The 26,708-nt window shown below is 31.8% G+C and overlaps 1 protein-coding gene across 3 annotated transcripts in view; it reads right to left on the bottom strand.

Annotated features, from left to right (window-relative positions):
* Positions 1-26,708, bottom strand: part of LOC134273683 (cGMP-dependent protein kinase 1-like) — a 52,799-nt gene that overhangs the window by 11,968 nt on the left and 14,123 nt on the right. For 2 of the 3 annotated variants that reach the window (XM_062755892.1, XM_062755894.1), the window contains exons 2-6: positions 10,836-11,629; positions 8,197-8,363; positions 3,502-3,615; positions 1,755-1,860; positions 963-1,026 (exon numbers count right to left, since the gene is read on the bottom strand). In XM_062755892.1, the coding sequence (XP_062611876.1) occupies positions 963-1,026; positions 1,755-1,860; positions 3,502-3,615; positions 8,197-8,363; positions 10,836-11,389 (1,005 nt within the window). In that variant the 5' untranslated portion in view covers positions 11,390-11,629. Of the gene's footprint in view, positions 1-962; positions 1,027-1,754; positions 1,861-3,501; positions 3,616-8,196; positions 8,364-10,835; positions 11,630-26,108; positions 26,438-26,708 lie in introns of those variants that run through there. The other variant, XM_062755895.1, reaches the window with a different exon arrangement.

Consider the following 26,708-nt stretch of genomic DNA (forward strand, 5'->3'; position numbering starts at 1 on the left):
TTCATGTACACTTCGTTTCAAAAAGTTCGGAATTTTTAAAATAACTATTTTTTTAAAGAAACTATAAAGTACGATATACTCAGAAATAAACAAAAAGAATTATTTAAGAATTGTTATCATTTAAGTTAAGTTCTATATCCCAAACGTCTTAATTTTCAAGCAGTTCTATAGAAAAAAGTAAGCTGCAAGCAGGTTATAGCTAGAACTTCACGAACTGAAATAATTTCTTTAGTGTATAGAGTATTGACACTTAACCTTTAAAAACCAACAGAGACACTTCTTGATACAAAACCAATTTTACATCATTCAGATTTTTTATATAGATTTTCTTTTTTATGGTATTCATGTTGTTTATATTAGGTATACAGATGGACTTTATTTGTAATCCAGTCATGTACATGTATTTTATTTATTTCACAACTTCTTTGCAAGGGGTATTTTGATGTTTTATTACAACTTTTGTAACTTTAATATTGAATTTTCCCTATCACTTCATATTATTGCCACCTACATATTCTGAGACTTAATTATCATTTCAAGACGTTTTAATTGCCACCTTATTATTATTCCCACTATACTTTTGTTGGTCTTACATGTACCACTACAAAAAAAATAATTTAACCATTATATTACCTTACAACGTAAAGATATTTCATGTTTGTACCATGTAGATATTTCGTGTTACCATTTAGATATTTCATGGTAACATTTAGGTATTTTATATAACTATCCAGATACTTCACTTTACCATTAAAATATTTTTATATTCATATAGATATTTAACGCTACAATTTACACATTCTATGTAACTATTTAGATATTTGATGACGTAACTAAACTTTTTATGCACCTTCACAAATTAAGATGCAATATTGTACCACTCCGACATTTCTCAACTATTGTACCAGATTGAAAGCCTTAGAGATTGTTATTCCTTATGACAATAAGACAGTGTAGCTTACCACTTCAAGACAATCAGCTATTCTTGCAAGTTTTTCCGTTGGTAAGTTCTTTAGTAATGGTACACTAAAAATAGGAAAAAACCGATAAAATTACAACAAAACTTGCATAAAATATGTACAATTCATATATTATTGAGTTTCTATCATTTAATTTAATTCACGTCTTTCATTAATTCTTATCGACTCATATTAATTAAGTGTATATTCATCTTTCTATAATTCCCATAACTCTGAAGGAAATAAATTTTTTTCTCGAGGAGGAAAAAAAAATCATAGCATTTTTTTAAAATTGCATGGAATCCAGTGGGCGTAAACGATTCCGGAAGATAATTAGACGTTACTAATTACAAGCTGCTTTTATCACCGAAACCCTGGACTTTTATTGAGTATTTTTTTTTAAATAAGTCACATCTAGTATTTATCTGACATGGACCCTGCTGTAATAACTGGACTGAAGTGACCACTTGGACGATGTGACAGCTCGGTGCTGAGTGGACACTTAATCGTTTAGAGTGCCTGAGGATATTGCCCATTGAATTACACAAAACATGGGAGATTTATTCATGATGTCTATAACAAAGACATTCAGCAACCAGGCAATAAAGTGTATCTTAACAGGAATTTATTTTTCATTTTAAACGTAATATAATATCTTTTTCTTCCAAGTGATAATTATTTCTGTTTCTTTTTCCTGCCTTTTGCTACAAATCAATACATAATAATTTCTTTGAGTCTCAGAGATCGTATTATCGAAGTATATGTAAGATTTTATTTGAATTGTGTTTACTGAACCTTCTGAGGAATCGAATGTTTTCCTCTTGTCGTTGTAGCCCAGTCTTCATCATAATGGTCTGGAAGACCCGGCGATCCAGAACCCACACACAGACATCGGTCAGGGCTGGAATACAAGACCATAATTAAATTACCAATCAAGCAATCAGTTGATTTATTCCATCAAACCATACAACGTGGTACATGAGGAACATAAAGTATAAATCACAAATCGTCAGAGGTACATATATCATATATAAACATAAATAAATATTTACATTATAAAAATATGTATGAATTCAATGCAAAGAAAAAACACCTGTGGACTATCAAGGAGGAAAGACATTCTCAAAGATTTTTTTTCAATAAATGTACAGAACTTTTCTTTTAAAAATATTTAACATTGGAATTGGCAATGAGTTCATTGAACTTTACAACATTTCGTCTATTGCAGTAACTACTATGTAACTTTTTTTTCTTATTTTCTAAAAAAAAAAAGCTGTACATTCAAAAATGTAGTGGCATTCATCACCATTTTTTTCCATTGTCACATGTAGTAAAAATACTCCTTCATTAAATGGAGTGCCACACCATCTCCCTGTTTCTACAGGTAGATGATGATTTGAATTACGTAATGAATTTGTTAACTTATTTTTTTTCTTTTTAAACAGTATTTATTTAGAAAACTGAATAGATTGGGCAACAGGCATATAATTCCTATAATAATCCTATCATACAAGAGGAACTTTTTTGCAGAAAATTGAAGGTAATAGCAATTTATGGAAACGTGGTAAGACAGTCAACCTGCTTTGAAGTGAGCACAAGGATCTACATGTAATATGAACCTTTGACATTGATACCATGTGTTAGATTTAATTATATTAATTATACACATATCGATTTTGTTAACCCTATGACCAATCAATACCTTATAGAATATCACGACAAAACTCTATTTTCAGGAAAGAATGCGAATAGTACCTAAGTTACCAGAAGGAAAGAATCAAGAAAATGGGAAAAGAAGCTGTATGTTAATTACAAGTAAATATGAAAACGGGTGATTGACAGATAGTGACAACCAGGAAAAGAAGAATGAGATGGTCGTTTGATGTCTGTAAGATAAGTATATGATGACATTCAAAATATTGACCAATTAAGTACAAAATATAGCAAGGCAAATACGTGTATTAGTGGGAGATATTAAAGATATACATTTTGATGTCTGTGTTTGAAATGATATATTCATTAATTAAAAAAATGTACACCGTATAAAAAATACGTCTTTCTGCACAAAGTATGTTATTGGTATGTTGACGCAAGAGGGAAAAAACTAATAATGAAAAACGAAATACGTCGATGACAACGTAAAATATATATTTAGATATTCTTACGTTTATTATGAAATAACAAATCAATAAAAAAAAATTAAGCAGATAAAAAGGACATATCATGTCGGGGGATTCTAGTAGGAGACAAAGTGGATAAGATCTTGTTTGTTTGATAATAAAGAGAGTAGGCATTGTACTGTTTATGTAGATCAAAATAAATGTCATTTTATAAAGCCTCACTATATATATATAAGGATGTAAGGCTTAGCCTAAGCGACATTTACACGATATATCTTCCAAATTTAAAACATGAAGTTTTAAAATATAACTTTAAAATTGAGTAAGGGAAATTAACCTCTGTCAAAAGTCAAAACATTTTTTCTTTCAAATTGATAACAAATCATTTTGTATGTGTTATCATACATTGAACAAAGGTTTACCTTTTACGGAAGCTGTTCTGGTGCAGTTGTACAAAATGGCCAATTCTCCAAAAGCTTTGCCGGCTGCCATTTTCCCCAGAACTTTGTTGTTTTTCAGGACTTCAAATTCACCTTCTGTAAGAGTAATTTCAAGTGATTTGTATAAAAAACATCAAAGAGTTAAAAAAAAATCAACAATTAATTATAAATAATTAAGGAAAATGAAGTTGTTTGCTGATAATGTTTTTTTTTATTTTTCTTAAAAAATAAAATGCTGATAGATACAATTTCTTTCAATACCGATTTTTATCTTCTGCATTAATACAGCAAGGCATATCCATATAGAATACCTGCCATCTCTGCCGTTTATTATATTTCTTTATAAATATTAAAGAAATCATAATAAAAAAGGAAATTTAGGTATGAGATAGTTGATATTTTGAACTGATCTTAACATTTTTTTGCGTTTCTAAAGTTAGCTGCAGATGTGTAGTTTGCTGGTATGAAAAAATTGGGATGATCCACCAAAGCTACAGTTCTGCAGCTTTTCTTAAGTTAACTGATTTAAATTGCCCGTTTAAACTTGGGTATTGTGTTAACTTAGCATCAATGAACAATAATCCTTTTACTAACTTGTTTGTAATAATTTTTACGAAAACTAAAAAGGAAAGGCATTTGTAATATACTAATATTATGGGAAGTTTAGTATAGTATTCGTTTTTAGATGGGATTTGACTGACATCTACTATCTTTAAGACAAACGAATAAATGATTTCTTTGGCAATTAAAAGTAAAAAATTAGTATGCTCTGTGTTTGGAATATCAAATAACACCAGTTCCTAAATTCTATTATTGAAAGTTAGTGATACTACGATCCTTAAAAGCTTTACTTAAAATCTGTAGGCATCAAAGCGAATCTCAGATTCTTATAGCAGGCAATTTGTTGGCGATATATCCATCCCTATAAATTTATAGGAATACAGCACCCTGATCAAACTATGTAGGAAAACAGCGCCCCTCTATACGTTAATATCAGAAGACAATATGTTAGCAATATACACTCATCCTAATTAGCCTTTTCACCCAATTCGAAAGCAGTAAAGCGAATGCGATCCTTATCATTCTTAGCATACAAATTGTTAGCAAATCAGCGATGCTCAGTGAAGGACGTACTGTATAAGGGCTGCTGTATTCTTAGAAAATTGTGTTAAAAATTCATAAAGTTAGCAAATTAGGATCCTTATGATTTTTGCACACAATTTGTTAGCTAAATTGAAATGCTTAGAAAACTTAACACGGAATTTGTGAGCAAAATAGCGATCCAATTAAATCAATATTAGCTAAACATTTGTTAGAGGTAAAGCGATCCTTTTAAATCTAAGCACACAATTTGTTAGCAATACAGCAACCCCCATATATCTTAATAATGCACTTCAAAATAGAGAAAAGATACTTTCGTTTTTTTAGCATGCAGATTGCAATTTTTGCAAGAACCATTAAAGGATGAGTGACTGAAATAGGAATAGAGACAACGGGTATCTACTTTTATTCTCTATACAGAATCTGATAGATTTATTTAATAGAATTGATCGGGTTTTTAACAATACTCAAAACAAAATCAAAGGATTTTTTTCTATTCTTGGAAAGAACGATTACAGAACATAGGGAATAATATATGTAAAATGTCTTGGGGAATATAATCTATACTGTACAAATCGCTTTCATTTCTTAGCCCAACAGTTAGTCAGTGTCATATTCTGAAAGTATTCATATTTATATTGAAATGTTTTATTATATCTGCATCTAAGGACAAGGATTATATGACTTTTTCTCTTCGATAGACTTGCATTTTGACATCATTTTACAACGTAATTTCCAAACAACTTCTCTTGAAAGTCTTCTATTAAATTAGACAAGATCATATCACATATTCTTCAACTGAGCGATTTGTTGATATTTTATTAAGAGTTTTGTTTGTTGTATATCTCTGCAATATACACCCCCCCTAAAATTTAACGATAATGAGAGAAGAAAAAAAAATTGTGATAAATATATGGAAATATTCCCTGTATATCTAATGAACCTTTAAAATAAGTTAATTTTTTGGCTTATTATGGAACACAAATTTTAATATTTTTGGAAACTAATGTGTTAACAAATAATAGACGTAGATAACAAGACTTTTAATTACTAAAAATATTTAATTCTGATTATGAAGGTAAAGTATATATAAAATCGACCGGTTCGTTTTCCCACAAGATCAAAAGGACATTGATTAATCGCAAAACAATACGACTCTTCATAGAGATTTTTCATGTTTTGTCAGTGAGATTTATTTAATAGAATTGATCGGGTTTTTAACAATACTCAAAACAAAATCAAAGGATTTTTTTCTATTCTTGGAAAGAACGATTAAAGAACATAGGGAATAATATATGTAAAATGTCTTGGGGAGTAAAATCTATACTGTACAATCGCTTTCATTTCTTAGCCCAACAGTTAGTCTGTGTCATATTCTGAAAGTATTCATATTTATATTGAAATGTTTTATTATATCTGCATCTAAGGACAAGAATTATATGACTTTTTCTCTTCGATAGACTTGCATTTTGACATCATTTTACCACATAATTTCCAAACAACTTCTCTTGAAAGTCTTCTATTAAATTAGACAAGATCATATCACATATTCTTCAACTGAGTGATTTGTTGATATTTTATTAAGAGTTTTGTTTGTTGTATATCTCTGCAATATACATCCCCCCCCCCTAAAATTTAAATTTAACGATAATGAGAGAAGAAAAAAAAATTGTGATAAATATATGGAAATATTCCCTGTATATCTAATGAACCTTTAAAATAAGTTAATTTTTTGGCTTATTATGGAACACAAATTTTAATATTTTTGGAAACTAATGCGTTAACAAATAATAGACGTAGATAACAAGACTTTTAATTACTAAAAATATTTAATTCTGATTATTAAGGTAAAGTATATGTAAAATCGACCGGTTCGTTTTCCCACAAGATCAAAAGGACATTGATTAATCGCAAAACAATGCGACTCTTCATAGAGATTTTTCATGTTTTGTCAGTGAGTTTTTCCCTGTCATAGTATTATATATAAAAATATTTTAGTTATAAGAACTAGGATGTTTAGAGATTGCATTACTTTATGCAGAGATTGTTCATTAGGAATTTTGTATTGTACTTGGATAGAAATTAAGGCGCATAATTTGGGAATGCATGATAATATTTTGTGTCTATGAGGAATTGGCCAACCCGAGGACACCCCGCTCATGCAAGACTTCTCATACATGTATGATCCCAGTTTGCCATCCTCACAGAAACCGATTAACAAGAATTATTCCATATATCTAATGAGACACTTCGAGAATATGCATTTCTATTCAACACGATAAATTGAGTACTTGGTTGTATAAGCAAAACAAAAAAAAAATACGAAAAGACTTACATGAGCTGACAGGAAATTGCTATGCAATATGAATGTATATTCACATAAATTTTTGGTTTTTTGTGTAAGAGTTAACGTATTTTAAAATTAGTTGAAACTCCGGGCTACTTTAAAATTGTTAAACAGCTTAATATTGAATCTCATTTAGCTAAACCAGAATTGGTTTGAATGTAACTCTGATAATTAAACTTAGAAAAGTAGCATATACTATGAAACAAGCAACATCATTAATTAGAATTATGGTTTTTGGTGAAGTCTCTTTGTGAGGCATGTTTAATTCAAATCGACCAAAAGCTGTGATATAAGCCTTTTGAAAGGTTTATCATAAACCTAGGTAACATAGTTATCCAAAAATCCATACACATAATTATGTATCTTAATGATTTATAGACTTGTGTACAGTTTTCTTTTCGAAATTCAGCGAAAAAATTTTAATGACCATGGCAACACCATTCGTCAAAACCAAAAATAGATAAAAAGAAAATATATCTTTTTGTAAGCTACTATCCTACTAAATTTTACTGAAATCAGTTAAAAATGTAGGCGTAGTTTACAGACTTTTATCTTTGAATACTAGTAGGTTATCAATGTTCTCCTGATTCAAAAGACCAATTAGCCAGTAAACAGAGACATTTCTCTTAGTTTAGTATACTTATAGTTGTATATCTTTTTATTTTTGTTTACTGAAAATGGATCAAAAGTAGAGGATAAATACCTTTTTGAAAGAATTTCACAAAACTCTTATTTTTCAAAAAGTCTGGTTTTGTTATGAATAAAAAGCAAAAATAGATAAAGAGACTATAACAAATAGAATCTACTTTGGTATGAAATGTTTTAGAAATACACATGATGAAACACTGCCATTCAGTAAACTGAAAATTGACTGAAAGTCTGTTGAAAGGTGACTTAATGACTGAACCTGCCATTAAGTGACATTTTCAGACCTTTCAGTTAAGTCTAGTATTCAGTTGACTGAGTGGTGAAAGTTCATTCTGTGATTGGTCCAGATCAGTAAGAAAACCAGCATTTTAAACTGAAAGACAGACTGATTGGCACTTAGCTTTTCTGGTCTTCGACTAGTGGAGCTAAAACCAGAATGACTGATGGGAACTTTGCCATCGCTTAAGCTGCTGTGGTCTTTAAATAGTAGAGCTAAAACAGTTTTGCGAAACAAATATCGTTTTTCTAGGGGTTTTGTTAGTTGTTTTTTTTTTAGGTTTCTGGGGTCACGTGATGCTTACCTGCCGAGACATAAACGTGTTGTCCGGCGTCTCCCTCCCGGATGATATAGTTCCCCTGTTTGATTCGTTTCTCGTACATACAGTCCACGATCTCACGGACCTGTGTAGAGTCCAGATTTTTTAAGAAGTCGTTGCCTAGAATTGCATCTTTGATCAGCTGCTTTGATCTGTAAAGACATTTCAAAATAGGCTATAGGTACAGAATATTTACAAAACAGATAGTTGTAGATGCATACAGAAGAGAGGGTTAGGTACGGAAAAAAAAGTACGTAAGGGTTGCCCGCAACCCTGTGTCTCGCCTGCTGTCGCTGTGGTTAGTAAGAAATGATTGTCTGATAAACTGAAGCATTTATTGACATTTCAGAAGGAATAACTCAAAAATACAATAATAAAGAAATGGAACAGCTGACTTAATATCTAATCCCTTGGCGATTATATTGGCATTTATATATATATACATATACCCTGTAAATTCACAAATTATTGTGATGTTTTTATTATTGCGAATATTGCAACGTGTTATGAGTCGCAATAATTTGAACTTGCATTTTGAAATCAAATCCACTGTATATGTATCAAGTCATTCATGCAGAAAATGTAGGTGAAGATTACCTAATTATGGTACTGATATTGTTGGTTACCCATGATGTGTAGACTGACAAATTATCATGCCACTATAAGTTATAGTTGCTGAGATATGGACCTCCACCATAAATTTATGCAAAGTCACTCATGCGGAAAAATGTAGGTCAAGATGACCTAATTCTGGTACAGGCGTTTGTGGTTACCCATGATGTATCCACTGACAAATTATCATGCCACTATAAGTTATAGTTGCTGAGATATGGACCTCCACCATAAATTTATGCAAAGTCACTCATGCGGAAAAATGTAGGTCAAGATGACCTAATTCTGGTACAGGCGTTTGTGGTTACCCATGATGTATCCACTGACTAACTATCATGCCACTATAAGTTATAGTTGCTGAAATATGAACCTCCATTATCAATTTAACCAAAGTCATTCATGCAGAAAAATGTAGGTCAAAATGACCTAATTCTGGTACTGATGTTGTTGGTTACTTATAACCTGTACAATGACAAATCATCATGCCATTATAAGTTATAGATGCTGAGATATGGACCTCCACCAAAAATTTAACCAAAGTCACTCATGCAGAAAAATGTAGGTCAAGATGACCTAATTCTGGTACTGACGTTTGTGGTTACCCATGATGTATCCACTGACTAATTATCATATCCCTATAACTTATAGTTGCTGGAATATAGGTCTTCACCATAAATTATCATGAAAAAACTAAGTCCAACTTAAGGAAAAAATACGGAAAAATTTGAATTTTTTTTTTCAAAATCATACTTGGGATATAAATTTTTATCCATACTGAATATTGTGTCCAAATTTCAAGAAGACTGAATAAAATTTGAGAAAGTTATTGCAGTTTATAAAACTTTGACATTTGGGTTAACCAAAAGTTGGACGCCGACGACGACGACGACGACGACGGAATCTATGGTCGCTATGTCTCGCTTCGCGACATTCGTCGCAGGCGAGACAAAAAGACTGTGTACAGAAAAAGACCTATTGAAACCTGAATTACAGATCCTGATAATTATATTAAATAATGGGAAACAGCTAGGAATGTGCATTTTTGCTGGTGAGGATATTTATTAAATTGATAGTGTGAAAACAGAGTGTTTTTTCCTCAATGAAGCTGTAAATATTACGAGTTAAAACTTAGGCAAGGAAGACCAATGTGTGAAGGAGATGATATTTGAAGGATAATACAACACTCATTAGTTCTCGGGGTATTAAGACTTTTCTCGTTTAATTATGTTCAAAGGGATAAGGATATTGACAAACTGGATGTTATGATGAGATGTGTAAGACATATAGATGACAGGTGTTGCAATTAGAGGCCCTCATTAGAGATTTAAAAATGTTTATGTGTCCACGTCATAAAACGTTGTGTACACCCAGGATCACGGAAACTTAACAGTTGTTGATTAGAACTAATAATTCTACGGGAGCGGACCTAAATTAGTTAAATGTAAGCTGTTTCTATGGTTATGGATTGGTCATTATAGTGATAATAAAATAAATCATTGCCTTTCGGTATTCGTCATCAGTGTTACCTAATGTCTCTAAATGCCAAATGTTATACTCCTTAAGTACGAGTACGTATTGATCAAGTAGACATGCTAGTGTTTAGCTAGATCATAAATTTCTTTTTTTAATCACTTGAAACATCCTTTTTTCTTTCAACGCCGTGTGAGACTATCGTTGTGTAATGTCATAAAATGGTCTGTGGTTATTTTATGTTATTTCCATGTTAGAAATATGGTTCCCGACTTCTTACTTGTGAACAAAGCGTGCTAAATGATCAGGTGTTCGTTTTATGCTTAAGAAAACTTACTTTTTATTGATTTTTTATGACATACTCTCAGACTTTATTATGAAAATACCTGTTTTAGGTATGTAGATTCACATATATTTAATGTATAACAGTTTGATTATTTGCTGCAATAATAAAAAAACTTACGTTCTGTTTTGTTCTAAACTTGTTTTGAATTTCCGTCAATCAGGCAATATATTTGTGCTTGTGTGTGTCCAAAACTGACCTGAAATCTTTTTCTATATGTTTGATCTCCACTGCCACGCCATTCTGTTGGGTCATAGGACTTTCTGCCGACACTCCCTGCTTTTTATGTCGTAACTCCTGCTGGGCACCTGCCATTTGTGAATCCTCCTGAATAGTGGCCAGAAAGTCGAATTTTCCTCCCGTGCCTGCATTTTTATGAACTTTAATATGTAACACTGATTGTAATTTATCGACTTCAGCACGGAGTTTGGCAATTTCCATACACTTATCCTCCAACAGTTTTGATTTTTCGAGAAGTTCCGCTTCATAACGTTGTAACTTGGCATCTCTGATTTTGAGTTCTTTCTTAAGTTCGGGTACCAATGTCTTAAGTTTGATAATATCTATGTTTTCTCCGTCCACATTGATGCTAGAAGCACTAGCCCCGTTCCCCATTTTTTTCCCAGTGGGGGGACTAGACAGAGGAAGGGGAGCGGGTCCTTTTGACCCTCCAGGAAGTTTATTAATTCCTACACGGCTTAGCAGCGATCCGCTTTTGCTGCTCGTAGTGCTAGTATTGTTTGGTAAAGGCATGGTGAGATTTCTCCGTTTTCAGATACAACAAGGTCTCTGATTGGTTATCTGGTTAAATCAAGTAGTATCTTGAAAAGATGCTGTGAAACATGCTAAAACGTTGCTAGGTAACACTTCGATTCCGTAGATCCATCTACCTGGATGACGAAATCTTGTCAATTGTCATATCTGTGTACCTGTTGAATCTGGACCAATCTGTAAACTTTGATTGTGTCTGTTTCTGGCTGTGTGAATTTATTCCTGAAAAAAAGTATTGACAAACATTAAAAACTTTCAGCATTGACCTCAGTGTTGATTCGCAAAATTAACGATCGTGTGGCGTGTTAGGTTGTGGGGGTATAAACTGCTTTTTTCTGGATGGGGATGATCTGTTTACTTTCCTCATTGTTTGGGTATGTAATGTGGTCAGAAAGGTCCAGGATAGAATTTGTTTTTAATTAAATGAAACACTGAAAGCAAATATTTCTCTGCACTGATACTGCATATACATTTATTTGTTAAGCTTACGATCAAAGAAAGAACCAATCAGGGAGAATAGATTTCTCTTTCAATATCCTATTATTTTGTTTGTAGATCGAATTCTATATAATTTCTTTGGAAATGAACAAACATTTTACGTACTTATCAAATCATTATTTGATCATTAAGCCGTATTTTATGTTTCTGAGTAAATATTAGAGTTTGCTACTTGTTTGCCAAAGTAGAATTTACCCTGCTAATGTAAAGGCTTACGATCTCCCTTTGTAGCGGTTTATCAGCCCTATTTCTAGATGTAAATATTTTCAGAATGTTCGATAATGAATTTAGTAATTATCTTGCACATAGTTTAAATAACGAAAAAGGTGTCATGTAGACTTTGTTGTAATGGTGGAAAAAATACATCAATCAATAAAGCATTTAAACCACCTGAGATTTTAGAATTTATTACACACAGTTTAATGTTTATTGACTAATTCATCATGCGTGAACCTCTCGCTCATCTGAGGAAATGATAAAGATTTTTTTTTTAATACCTCACGGCAATTTGCTAATTTTTTGATATTCGTATAACAGATGATAGCCTTTGGTTGCAAAAGATACAGAGATAAAAAATAAGATGACTACTCGACTAATGGAATTTTTGCCGATGGATATGGAACCAAAACATTCATTCTCCAAACAGCGGCTCACGGAGAAACGGCATCATTTTTATAGTTCATGCCAGAAAAACACAGTGAAGATTCCAAATTTGCTTCAATCACGATTAACAGTAAGACAAATCGGATCGGAATTGCTGAATTTCTTCATATTACAGAATTTGTCACTTTCCTGTTGTTTTTTCCTTGATTAACGAGCAGAAACGTGGCATTTAATGGATGTTTTGAACGTTGATTTCATGCAAGAAAATACTACATGCATAAAATAAAACTTTAAAGAAGAAAAAAAAAAATTAAAAATTGTGGTTTAAGAAATAAATCCCCAAATTAAAGATACATGTACAGTTGAATGGTGATAGTCACTGCTTTATCTAATTTATATGTAAATTGGATTAAGGATTACTTCACACTAGAGAAGATTTTTTTTCTTCATAGACACACACAGTGTAAAACCGGTTACTTTTGAATTCAAGATAAAAAAAGATGCACTTAATTTGTCTATCTTCATTAATACAGCTCAACCGTCACAAGAAATTAACAAAGTACACTGAATGGCTACATGTATATCTAAATATTTTTTGAATATCGATATTGAATATTCAAAAACAAACCGAAATTGCGAATCATAATAATGAAATTATCATTGAATGGAAACTGATGAGTGAGGACAAATTTCCTTTGTTAAGAAAGGCTCTGGTTCGTATATCTTGCATGCAAGCTCCGCACTCACATGTTTTGTGAACAACAAACTCTGAATTTTTCTTGGAAATGTTCAAGTTATCCTTACTTTTTCACCTTTTATTTTTGCTCTTAAACTTGGTGGCAAAGCAAAGCTAAAAATGTTAATTTTATGGGTTTCCTTTATCCTCTTCTTTATTTAATATCATTTTTATACATGACCTTGAATCCCTCTGAGGTCATTTAAACAGCCCTGCTTCCGGATCCCGTTATCTTAAACATGGATTTCCTGACACGATCGTGTCACTTAAGGCCATTTACCCATCACGGGTCTTCGATAGAAGCTGCTATAAGCTAGTGACAATTTCAAGGCTTATCGGATTTATCACGATTCAAAATTTCACTGGCTTTAACCTAAAATTAATTTCAATAAATAACGTCAATCTCAACTAAATTAAAAAATTCATTTTTTTTATTCTTACAGTATTTAATGCTATTTCTGCTCTGTGGAAACGTTTCAGAATTATCCTTCCCTGAAGGATAACTCAGGGTAATTCCTGCTGATTACTTTATAGGTTCGGTAAATCTTATGAACATCACGACATCAATATGAACTTTTTAAATGGATATTAGCAAATCTCATTTCAGTTTATTTATATATATAATATTTTTTTTAATTTTACGCAAACTGGCTGTATTCTTCCATAGCCAAGAGGAATGCTGTACAAAATGTTAAAAATATCATTTCCTGCATTCCAAAATCGATTAGTGCAATCACTTTCCAATATTTCATAAAAACATTGACGAAAAAGAGTTAGATTAATGGAAAAATACTTTGGGTTTCAAAAAATAACATCTTATAAATATCACATGAGCAGCAACCAATACAACCTCGTATATTAAAGTATAAAATGATACAACGCAGACCAAAAATTACGGATATTCGACAAATGTAACATAAGAATATAATTCTTAACGGAGCTCTCAAACAAAACAAAGCTTCCGATTCAGTTTTGTTAAAGTACATTGTTATAAAACTATAAAATGACAAATAATTTTGGTTTTCATATAACATGAAATATTAATTAGAGAAACTAAAATAACTAACAGGACATTCTTTTGATACAAATTGACAGACGAAGAGTGATCGATAAGTAAGAAAAATAACCGTGGCTTGAGTCTGCTGCAGTTTGGACAGCTTCAGAAGTTGTCCTTCCTCGGTTAACAGACCTTCAGTTCTTTTCAGTTGCTTCCATTTATAATACATGTATAAAGTCTTCATTTTAAAACCATTTGATTATGAAAATATATTTTCATTCTTATCATTAGCTTTTCTTTGATTTCTTTAAACTTTTTTCTTCTTCAAAATTTCACAATTTGATCTCTAAAAAATGGGCATTCATCAACTCACATTTTTTTTTTGTATTCCAAACAACCAAAATTATTTTGGATTACCACATGTATCTTGTATTCCAAAATTTCATAAAAATCCGTACAAAAATACATAGCGGGTTCCAGTAAATGTTCAACCAAGCCCTTTTCCCTACTCAGCACTAAGATATTAACAGTTGTGAAGGAGAAATTCAAAAGTACTGTGCAACATTGTATTCGAGAATGTAGTGTAAATCAGATGTGGACACTAAAAAATTTAAAGGAACGTTTGGAAAAATTGAAATCACAAGAATTTACAAAAATCAACTGCTTAAAAACTTACGACTTTATACACAACCATTCCGCACGATAAAGCAAAGTCCAGGCTTTTTGGTATCATTGACAGCTGCATTTTAAATAAATATGGAACTCTTTAATTTACCTACCTTGTCATGGGTCATTTGCAAAATTATTTTGCTAAAAATCATTCTGATTGTACACACAAGTACTCTGAAGGTGACATAAAAAAGATGCTTTAGTTTCTGATTGACAATATCTATCAATAATTTGGAGACCAACAATTTATTGGAATTTTCATGTTAACCAATTGCGCCTCGTTATTACCAATTGCCATACCTATTCATGTATTCATATGAAGCAGAATTTGTCCAAAATCTGTACATGAAAAGAAGACAACACGTGTTGTAGCCTTCAACTCGACAGTTAGATTTATCTACGACGTATTGTCAATTAACAATGGTAATTTTCATACTTATGTCGATACGATATATCCCGGTGAGCTTGAGATTAAAGATACTACAGAGTCTGACATATGGCTGTTTCATATTTGGATATTTTACTTTAAAAAGAAATTAATGGTAATATAACAACTAAGCTTTATGATAAACGTGATGACTTCAACTTTTCAATCGTCAACTTCCCTTACTTATACAGCAATATAAATTGATCATCTGCATAAGGGATTTATATCTCTCAGTTGATTCAATACACAATTCAAGAGAATGCCCTTTGTATGTACAATTTTTAAAAGGGGGTAAATATTTGCCAACAAGTTGATAAAAAAAGAATATCAGCAGTTCCGTTTATAGTCATCATTTCGTAAGTTCTAGGATCGATACAATGACCTTGTCAGCAAAAATAATTTATCATTGAGTCAAATTTTGACTGAAAGTTTCATAATAATTGTTAGATCATTATTTACACACTTAATTGTCTAGGGATTTTCTTGTTATTTCCCGATCATGACAATGAGCACCTGGGGAAGGGGAGGGGGCGGTCGGCAGGGCATGCTCACTCCTCCATGGCACCTGATCCCAACTCTGATGTTTTGGAGGTCCGTGTTTGCCCTGCTCCTGTTTTGTATTGGTTTATGGACTTTTGAGCTTGAATACTGTTCGTTATCTCCAAATATTTCATCCAAAGAAAATGTTAAAAACTTTTCCAAAAGCTCCACTACATACTGGTTTTAAGAAACTAACTATTGCCAACAGAGATTTTTTTCGACATTCTGAAAAATTCATCTATTTAAGAAAAGTTCAAAGAATTGGTTTATTGTTTCCTTATAGTGCCGACATGTTTTGCCAAAGAGAAAGAAGAATGGAAAATCCAACATATTACATTTGTAAAAAAAAAAAAAAAAAATGGTCTTGATAATTTAAAACAATCTTGAAAAAAAGATATATCCTCATTTTACGATTTCATCCTTGAAAACCAATATAGTAGTATAACGAAATATGAAGGAAATGGATAGTTAACAAGCTTAAAAGTCCATCGAAACAAAACAAATTGTGAGCAGAGCAAACACTGATCTCAGAGATGGGACCAGAGGTGGGATCAGATGCCTTGGAAAAATTAGCATTCCCTAATGACCCGCCGTTAATGACCCGCCGTATGCTCCTTGGTAAACGGAAATTAATGTGTCATTAACAAAATACTCAAACTTTATTTTTTTTCATTGAAATTTCCACCCGGACACTCTTTTCCTATTTCATTTTCACTGACCTTGATCTTTAAAATATGATCTCTAGAAAAGGTCAAGGGCATGGCATTATCTCACATTATAATTAAATAAATCACAATACATTTGAAACTTATTACAATCAAGAATTTGAAAGTTATGACTAGTTCAAATCCATCAGAATCAATGATCTGTGACAGGCAGACAGATAGACGGACAAAGGGACCAACGCTCAAATATCTAATCCTGATAGAAACATTGTATAATTTGTACTTGAGAAGGGACTTGAAAAATATCATTATAGAGAAATGGTCGACCTACCAAAGAATGCACCACTGTGAACCCCACTTAATCTCGTGTTCGATTTTTCATTTATCTCGATAGAAAAAAAGTGAAAGATTGTGGCTGCGTAACACACACTTCTTGTAGATGATAGAAAGAAAGCTGACAGATTATTTATACTGTCACCCGAGGATGATTAACGACTGCCATTATTACCCCTCCTTATTGGAAAACAGTTGATTTATATAAATATAATGGGGAACTATATTTTCAAGGGACTTAATCAATCAAGACTTCGGTTTTTATCTAATCCATTTCATGTTCACTTTGCCTGACTTCTGCAATTTCTGCAAAGGAATTCTCCAAATGGATGCTAGATATGTTTACATGGAAAGTGAAAGGCACTTACAGGAAAACATATAGCAAAATCAATTTCTTTTTGATCATTCTCGGTGATACAGAATTATGAAAGAAAAAAAATTATGGCCTCAAATTTACTGTTCTACTCAAAGAATGCAAACAAGGAAAAGCTTAATCGATAAATCTACTTTAAATGCAGGTTATTAAAAACTAGAATGTAACAATATATATGAATTTTAAATCATATTTACTAAACAAAATGAAATATATCTGCTGAGACATGTACAGAAAAATGACTAGCAGCTGGTGTCATTGCAAGGAAAAGCCAGATACATAGCATTTAAGGAAAACAATGGCATTCCAAAATCAAAAATTGAAAAAGAACAGCTTAAAGAAAGATAGAAAACTGAATAAAATGAATAATTACCATCATCCAAAACTAAAAAGTAGTAAGACAAGTCCTAGAATGAAGTTGAATTACATCAAATATTCATCCACTCCTTGAGTACAGAAATAACAAAATTAAGCTAGCAACAACAACAAAAACTTCATATTTTCAGACCATTTCACATACATATGCATTAACCCTAAATTGAATAAAACGTCCCTTATTAAGTGAACGCCATCATAAGGTCTTATGGGAGATGCCGATGGCATTAAGTCCTTATTAGACCTACATGGCCATTATAGCACCTCCAGCCCAGACGGTCTGGTCGTTTGTCCTTCAGTCTACCGCAATGATGAGATCATCAATCATGATAAAAGAAAATGAACCAGCCACTTAGTAGCTTTGTCTGATGGTACAAATATCGGGGTATTTGCTGTATAAAATAAGAATAGAAACTAGGCTTGAAGTACAAAGTGTCCTATCTTCAATTCATTTTAATTTTCTTCTATTGATTTTTATTTATGAAACATAACATTTTTCATGTCATGTTCATAAAAATTAAATAAATAAGTGTAACCGCATATAGTATAATTTTTTTAATAATAATGTCCTACATTGATGGCATGAAATATATGGAGATAACGAACAGTATTCAAGCTCAAAAGTCCATTAAACAATCCAAAATACAAAATAAGAGCAGAGCAAACACATATCTCTAAAAATGATGGCAGAAATGTTAAATTTTTAACATTAAAGAAAGATCATTTCCCATTATATAGGAAATTGAGCATTTGAAACATTTACAACCAGAAAAGGTCCGCAATATGTACCAATCCAGGAATCCTTTTTGGAGGATTTATACCATCTGTCCTGAACAAAAGTTATAAACAAAACAGACTAATATCTTTTCTGAAAACCGCTAATTTAAGTGATATTGATGTTCTCAGACAGATGGATGTGCTCTAAGCAATACAATGATTCAAACTTGAAATAATTTTCACGACAGACGTATCTGTCGACAGCAAATTACACCTGCTAAATCCTCGGGCACAACGGAAACTTCTCAAAAACTTATCTGAAAGCATATTGACCTTGATCCTTTTTTATCAATATAATGTCTAGAAAGTTATTATCTATTTTCTCTGTAGATCTGGAGAAAAGAATTATTGTGGTGGGGAAAAGCAGTTCTCTTTTAGTACATGTAATTTATAAGCACGAATTGTTTCAATGCTTAATAACAGAGCTCTACAAAAACATTTTTCGCTATCTTTCGTTTATTATTATTATTTCTTATTTATATCCACTCAAAACCTGCTTCTTTACTTCTTATAAATGCTGATTACTGTTAATGAAACAATAAATATCTGATACCTTTAAACTATAGCTAGTCGATTAGTTTTTTAGAGGAAATGTTGGAAAGATTGTGAAGATTTGTCATGGGTCGACTTAGGAATTTCCATCAATATAAGGTATAAATTGTAATACTGTACATATAGATATAATAATATTTGATGAACTTTCAATTCATAATTAATCAATTAATAATAAGACAAACGTGATAGGATCATTAGAATTATCATGTGATCTTACATAATAAAATATTGATTAAATTAAATTCTGCAGTGTTGCAGACGTTCATCTCCATATATATAAAGAAAGCATTTTATTGGTAAATAAAAATCTCTTATTTAAGGACAGATGATACAAGAAAATGAATGCCTGGATTGATATATATTTCTGGGTCATTTTTATTGCAAACGATGCAAATTATAAATTTCTAAAAATATAAAGAATTTGTTAACCTATGATGTTCAAAATTCCACCTTTCTGCAATCATCCTTGTTAACCTAAACAAATATTTTTCACTTTGGAATCAAATTCCATTATTGTGAAACTTTGAATGAAAAACTATTTAAAATTGTGATATATGTCACGCCAAATTAGACCTGTAGATAACTTTATCAATATTTCATAGACACATGATATCACAAATCAAGCGTGAATGTTGTTTGTACATGTATCTCCCCAGGGTATAACTGAACTTCCCAGCTGACCAGCAGGGTCCACTAAAGCAATTTTATACAAAATGTTTATCTTACCTGCCAAACGATTATTTGCTTTATAAAAAGTTATTTTGTTAACAGTTGAAATTTTGATTATTTTACTTTTTTACATCTTGCAATATAAAGCTCCGGTAATATAAGAATGAAAACTTATTGATTTACATTTAATTCTACTTGGAATAGAATGTTTCTACATTTTAAAGTGCACCACAGATCAATGCACATTATATTTCTGGAACGGTAAAGGTTCATTATTAAATTCAGAATGATGCACAATATTTCAGCATGCATTTTTCCTGTCTTTTTAACATATCCTTTTTAAAAACAAGCAAAAATATTTGAATCTCTTTGCATTTCACAGCTAGATGCCTTTGTAATTTATTATTTTCCATTTTAAGGCTTACAATAAAAAAAATTAAAGTACTTCATAAATAAGTCATAATCTACAAATAGTAAATATACGATTTAAGTTAGAGACTAATATTTAAGCTTACCGATATAATGTTGTCGTTAGATTTTTCTCGGGATACCGTAGGTGTATTAACAACATGCACTGTGGAATCTTAACTCGTCTGCTTAGTCGCCTGTATCGCAATATTTCATAATAGAGTCATCAGGAGACGCGATGCTCTCTGCTAATTAATATGTAAATGTTATCAGGTCAACGATGCTTTCTATTATTGCATACAGTGAGACAACGCTCCACTTTCCATGAGGACAATTGGCATTATTATCACCTATACCTGATCGAACTATTATAATTTTTTTAATGAAAATTTTATTATATTTTGGCGCTGTTGCTGGGAAACACTCTATGATGAGATAATAGGTGTTATGAAATAACAAAGGCTCGCTGGCCTTAAACGTCGCTTGAGTATCATGAGTTTTTCAATCTATGACCACTTAGACCTCCAACTGGAAGATGAAGTATGGACTTGTATGAAAAATTCAATATTGGACCAATTTAACTCTTGCCCTGGGGACCGACACTATTTTGCACAAGTTTAAGCAAGCATACACTTTTTTCTGATACAATGTCCATGAATAAGGGATGAAAAAGATGAAGAAAACAAACAGTGATAAATCTCAAAAAGATCTACACATGTACATGGTATTAAACACGGACTTCTTGAAAATCCAGAGGCGGGATCAAGTACCAAGGAGTAGAAAGCATCCCCTGGTGACCGGATACAGCCGCCGTTAACTATATAACCATTGACCAGGTGGGCGAAACTTTCATTTTCAGTATAAAAACAAAGACCTAGCAATTCATATGAAACATATCAGCCAAATAAGACCAATAAATAGATTTTATTATATGATTGAATAATTTCCATCTCTCTGAATGTAATTATATCGAAAAATATATATTGACCTGCACGTGATGTAAATACAAGGATTTATTTCCTCTACATTGATCTAAAAATAACGGAAATTCCAAATTGATAAAAATTGTTTTGGAAAGCTATTTAAGCGACTATAACTTTTTTTCATGTGAACAAAACATAAGCGAATATATAATTTCCAACACTTTTATGAACAACAATTTTTACGTTTTACGAACAACAATAGTTTTCCCTGATAATACTTCTTCCTTTTAAATCTGTCCTATAAAAGACTGATATTTTTTTCATGGCAACTAAAATTGATAAAAAAAAACCATTTCAAATTGATACGACTGGTAAGATTTATTTACATTTTTGTCTTGTCTTTGGCAAGGGCTTAATTAAATGCAAACAAGTAATGAGCTGTATCATTTTATCAGTGAATCATATATAAAATTAGTTGGGAAGGATATGGAAATAATGAACAGTATTCAATATCAAAGTCCATGAAACAAAACAAAATAAAATTTGCTTACAATGTAATTATATCGAACTTAGAATGTACAAAGTACCGACTTTAAACGGGGTTGTTGAAATTCAAGTATAGCAAAAATATGGAGGAGTGAGCATCCCCTGCTGACCGGTCACACCCGCCGTGTGCTCCTTGTCATAATCGGGAAATAACGGGAAAATTCGTCGTCAATTCAGTGTATAAATAATGGACTAACACAGTATGAAAAACTTCAGTCAGCATTTGACTCAATGATAAATTGTATTTGCTGACAAGGTCATTGTATTGACTAAAGAACTTACGAAAAGATGACTTTAAACGAGACTGCTGATATTCTTGTTTCATCAACTTGTTTGTCAATAATTTACCTCGTTTTAGGAATTGTTCATATACGCAGAGCATGCTCTTGCGTATCGAATCAACTGAGATGTACATGTAAATACCATTTGTGGGTGATAACGGGTTCCTACTTCATATATGGAAAGTTTAGCTGTGAGCTGGCCCTCTCCGTCTATAGTCAGTAAAATATCCAAATATGAAACAGATGTGGCAGACTTTGACGTCTGCAATTTCAAGTTCACTGGGATATATTACATCGAATGAAAGTAAGTAATGCTAGCTGATGATACATCGTTGATATATCTAAATACACTGTATCGAGTTGAGTTGAGGGCATATCAAGTGTTTTCCTCTTCTCGTATAGAATTTTTTAAATAATTCTGCTTCATAGGAATATGAAAACAGGCAAACTTATAAAGTAGCATGAATAGTACCAACTGAAATTTCCACTTTTGGAAGACAGTCTCCATGCAAATACTACATGAATGTTGTCAATGAAGAAATCAAGCATCCTTTTAATATCAACTACAGAGTACTTGCATGTAGAGTTTGATTGATTTTTGACAAAGTGATTTTGATCATGACAAATCACCAGATAGGAAAATGTCCGACTTTCATTTTTATTTACGTAACAGTTAAATTTGATATCAAAAAACTTTAAATTTTAATTTAATCCGAGGAATGGTTCTATAAGTGATAGAAATACTATAATTGCTTGCTTCTTTTCAACTTAGTCCTGTATCAAGACCTAAGGCATGAGCCATATCAAGGCAATGATTTCATATTTTGATAGAGGGCAGTGTTCGTTATGCACTGTTACTGTAACTATTTGTAAATGAGTTTCATCTCCTAAATGTTCCTTAGATGTAAAAGATATTAAAAGATACTTTGAATCAAGCAATAGTATTTATATCACTTTACAGAACATCTATATTTTCAATATATCAAGCAGAGCACCATTTTTAGGCTTGTACACTGGCCTCAGCCTAGTGAAGTTTAGATTTTGGTAGTGGACCAATTTTGATCGTTTTATATGTTTGCAAACTACATATACTTAAAACAGATTGTCAATTTTACAACATTGTTAAGAAATTTACATCTTTTGTTAACCTTCTTCCCTACATTCTATACGCCAAAATTTGTTGAAAAGTTAAACTATTCCAGAGGGAAACCTCAAAATAATCAGAAGTGTGCTACCGAATTAAAAAAACAAAAACAAAAAAGGTAATACGTCATTTGAATGAAAAAACATAAACAATGCAAGGGTTTTGCTAATGTTTATACGTGTATGCATGGATGCATTCACTCCTGTAAAAATATTAACATAATCCAGATTATGTTTTATAAGCAATTTTGCAACTATCAATTAAAAGTTTTATGGCTTAAATTACTACATGTATTGGCACTTTTATCAGTTAATCAAGCATATTGCTTGAGGCATCACATTTGTTCAAGTTAAAATAAAAACAAAATTTTAAGATGCGGTTTATAACCACACTACAAGCCAGCTGACCCGTTCATGCTGTCAAATGAAGGATGGGTGATAATTTACTAATGTTGGCAATAACAATAAGAAAATTTACGTAAGTTGTAGGCAGAGTTTGTCAACTTTCGTACATCTTTTGACATTGTTTACGTATATTATAGTAACAGATAAAAACAGTTATTAATTACCTAAATGCTGAACACATTTTTACACCGTATTTTCTTCAATTTCAGTTTAAAAATCTGGTAAAGATGTAGTATCAAAATTTTTGAAAATATATTGACTAAAAAGCAGGAAAAACACAAATTGATAAAAATTAAAATTAGGATCTGCTATCTTATGCGAAATGGATAAACTGCGATCTAATGCAAACTGGATAAAGATGATTTAAAACGTAGTCCTTCCTCCCTGAACGACAAGATAACTTTAAATCGCACGGTGTAAACTTTAAATTTACAAATCCATATCCATTAACTTTATTAAAGAAGAATGTTTGCCATGCTGTAGACTTTTATGTCCAACAAGGAGTTGTGTACAGTGTGCCAGAAATCCGTGTTTCTTAAAGTTTACATCTATAATCATTACACCTTTAAACACGTGTAATCACATTTATATCATGAACTTCACAATAGATGCATTGATACTGATAAAGCATGAAAACTCGCAGACAATTGTTGAAATATTTAAACATTTACTCGGTTAATTGGAAAAGTCAAGGATAATGTGTAAATTATTAAGTCAAACATGTACTTTAACTAAGCGTTAAAATCGACAATGGCAGGTAAATATGTTGAACTGTACTTTTAATACCTTTGATAAGAAGGTATCACTTCTTGTTTTACCTTTCTGTTTTTCACATTTAGACAATTCTGAAACTCTTTAATAAATGTTATTTTTCGATAACTTTAAAATATAAATAATATTTAGAAGGTATTTAACAAATCGTTCTATTTCAATTACTATGTAATACAATTGTATGTGCTGCTCTATGTAATGTTGTATACCAAATTGTCAGATCGAGTAGAAATCTCTGAAAGAATTTGACATAATACAAGATTTTAGAATCCATAACAACATTTTGATCATCCAGTTTTCCAGTTTAAATTCTTATTTCAAAAAAGATATATTCATTGCTTTATTTACCTCTTGTATATGTATCATTAAAAAAAAAAACAAAAAAACAGACGAATAAATTAATTATTGGAGATTAAACATTTTATAACGGTGCATTACAGCTCATTGATTTCACAATATTGGTCTGAGCGTTGTATAGATTTTTAAGGAATATTGCAGAGACGGGGGATTTTGAACATCATTGAAAGTTTACAATTTCTCATTATTTTTGAATGTTTTTATTTGCGTGACTTACAACTAAAAATATACAAATTATAATGCAATCCAGACATCCATTTCTATAGGCATCATCTGTAGTTTCATATAAAGATCGAGACAAAGAGGTCTATATTTTAATAAGAACGACTGACGAACTGTAGAATTTTGAATATCATAGAAAGTCTACAATTTCTGAATATTTAAGAAAATTGATATTCGCATCCTTTATAACCAAAATACAGACAACAAAGAAAACCAATCCTGCATCTATTTTTTGTTTGTATTATCTGTCCTTAAATGTACTTGTTTTATCAAGTAGGCTTATTTTAGTCGAAGGCAAAATGCATCAAAATGAAGAATATTACGCCCCTCGATAGCAATAACGTGATCCAGTTGCGCTCTAAATCATGAGATACCAATGCAAGGCTTTTAAATTGTGTGTCTTTTTCAATATCCCCCTTTCAACGGATTATGATGAAAACTTCCTAAACTGCAATATATTGATAAAGAAAATCCCCATCTGACAATGTTATCAAGAAAATTTCTATAAAATAAGGTTTATTTCGCCGGAGATGAAATTCATCTGAGTGGGACCTCGTCAATTACTGAGATGGTGCTCGGCTCATTGATGAGTCGGAATTGTTGCCGCTGAGCCCTCTATTCAGAGGAGAACTAATAACATTGGTATGGTCACCAGAATTGATTGGGAAAGGAGATGTAATTGAATTCCATGTAAAGTTTGTTTCTTTAGTCAAAGCTGAATCTGACGATTTCAATAAACTCAATACAAAACCTTAGTGATAGGACTTTATTTACTGTATCTTTTTCTGTAGGAGCATGAGGACATTTTCATTGACATTGCGGGTGGGTGTTCTTTTAATATTACAAATCTTGCCTTTCGTGACAAACTATAAATAATGTCGTGTTATTAGGAGGAGACAGGGTTTGTTGTTTTCTGCCTTTGACAAGTAATCATAAAATCTGTCAGTGTGGACAATTCTGATTGTGACACTGACCTTAGGAAGATAAGGACAATGTAGTTTATAAGGCAATGAACAATGTCCACTTCATCAACTTTATCGTTTTGCAAGTCGCTCTAGATGCAGGCCAGGCATATATTGTTCCCAGACATTTGGATCAATGAGCAGAACGATATTTACCTTATTTACATTTATATAGAATTCACTGGATTATCAAAAGTTATCTTTGCATAAGAATTACATTGTGGCCTAAATTTCACCTATATTTCTAAGCTATCGCTTACAGGAAAAGGGTATTTCTTCCATTCCAATACAAAGGGACAGATTCATGGACACAAGTTAATGTACACTGTATATTGCAATAATACAATATGTTCTTAAATGCTAGGTAAATCAAATGAAATTAGATTTTAAGCCATAAAATATTATTTCTGTGTAGAAAATTTCCTTTTCTATGCATTACATGTTAGACATAACAAAACAAACTTACCTAACAATGTCTCTTTACGTGGCTCGGTAATTATTCCTAAGACACAAGACCAGGTAATCATATATGACACACGTCATTAATATTTTCCTGATGCATGCACAATGAAATTCACTGTCCTACTGTATACTTTAGAAATCCAAATAAAAAATTCCGGAAAACACAGAAACTAGGGACCCCTGTTAACAGATAGATGAACCCAGCTACTAGTAGTCCACCAAGTTCTACTGTCCAGATAAAGCCCAGGGATCTCGCTACTAAAACTTAGTCGATAAATAAATCCAATTCTATTATACCGTCATTTACCATATAGCCTACAACGTGACCCTGGCCCCAGGCAACGGCGAAATAATGCCTGATCTACAACAACGCACCTGATAGAAATTGACAACAGGTAACTTATATATACATCTTCATAATAATAACTTGTTTTTAAAGATAAGAGTCAAGATTCCGGCCTTCGATCACCCTTGTGATCTAATCCATTCTAGAAGGACAACAAAATCGTTTTCTTGCATACCTAACAAGAAATCGCTTTATCTATGGAGACAAAGCGATTTCCCACTTAGAAGCTCGATGTCAATCGGTTAAAAATTATTATTG

Source organism: Saccostrea cucullata, unplaced genomic scaffold, assembly GCF_032062105.1.
Source record: "Saccostrea cucullata isolate Sc308-1 unplaced genomic scaffold, CSIRO_AGI_Scuc_v1 ctg150, whole genome shotgun sequence".
Lineage (NCBI taxonomy): Eukaryota > Metazoa > Mollusca > Bivalvia > Ostreida > Ostreidae > Saccostrea > Saccostrea cuccullata.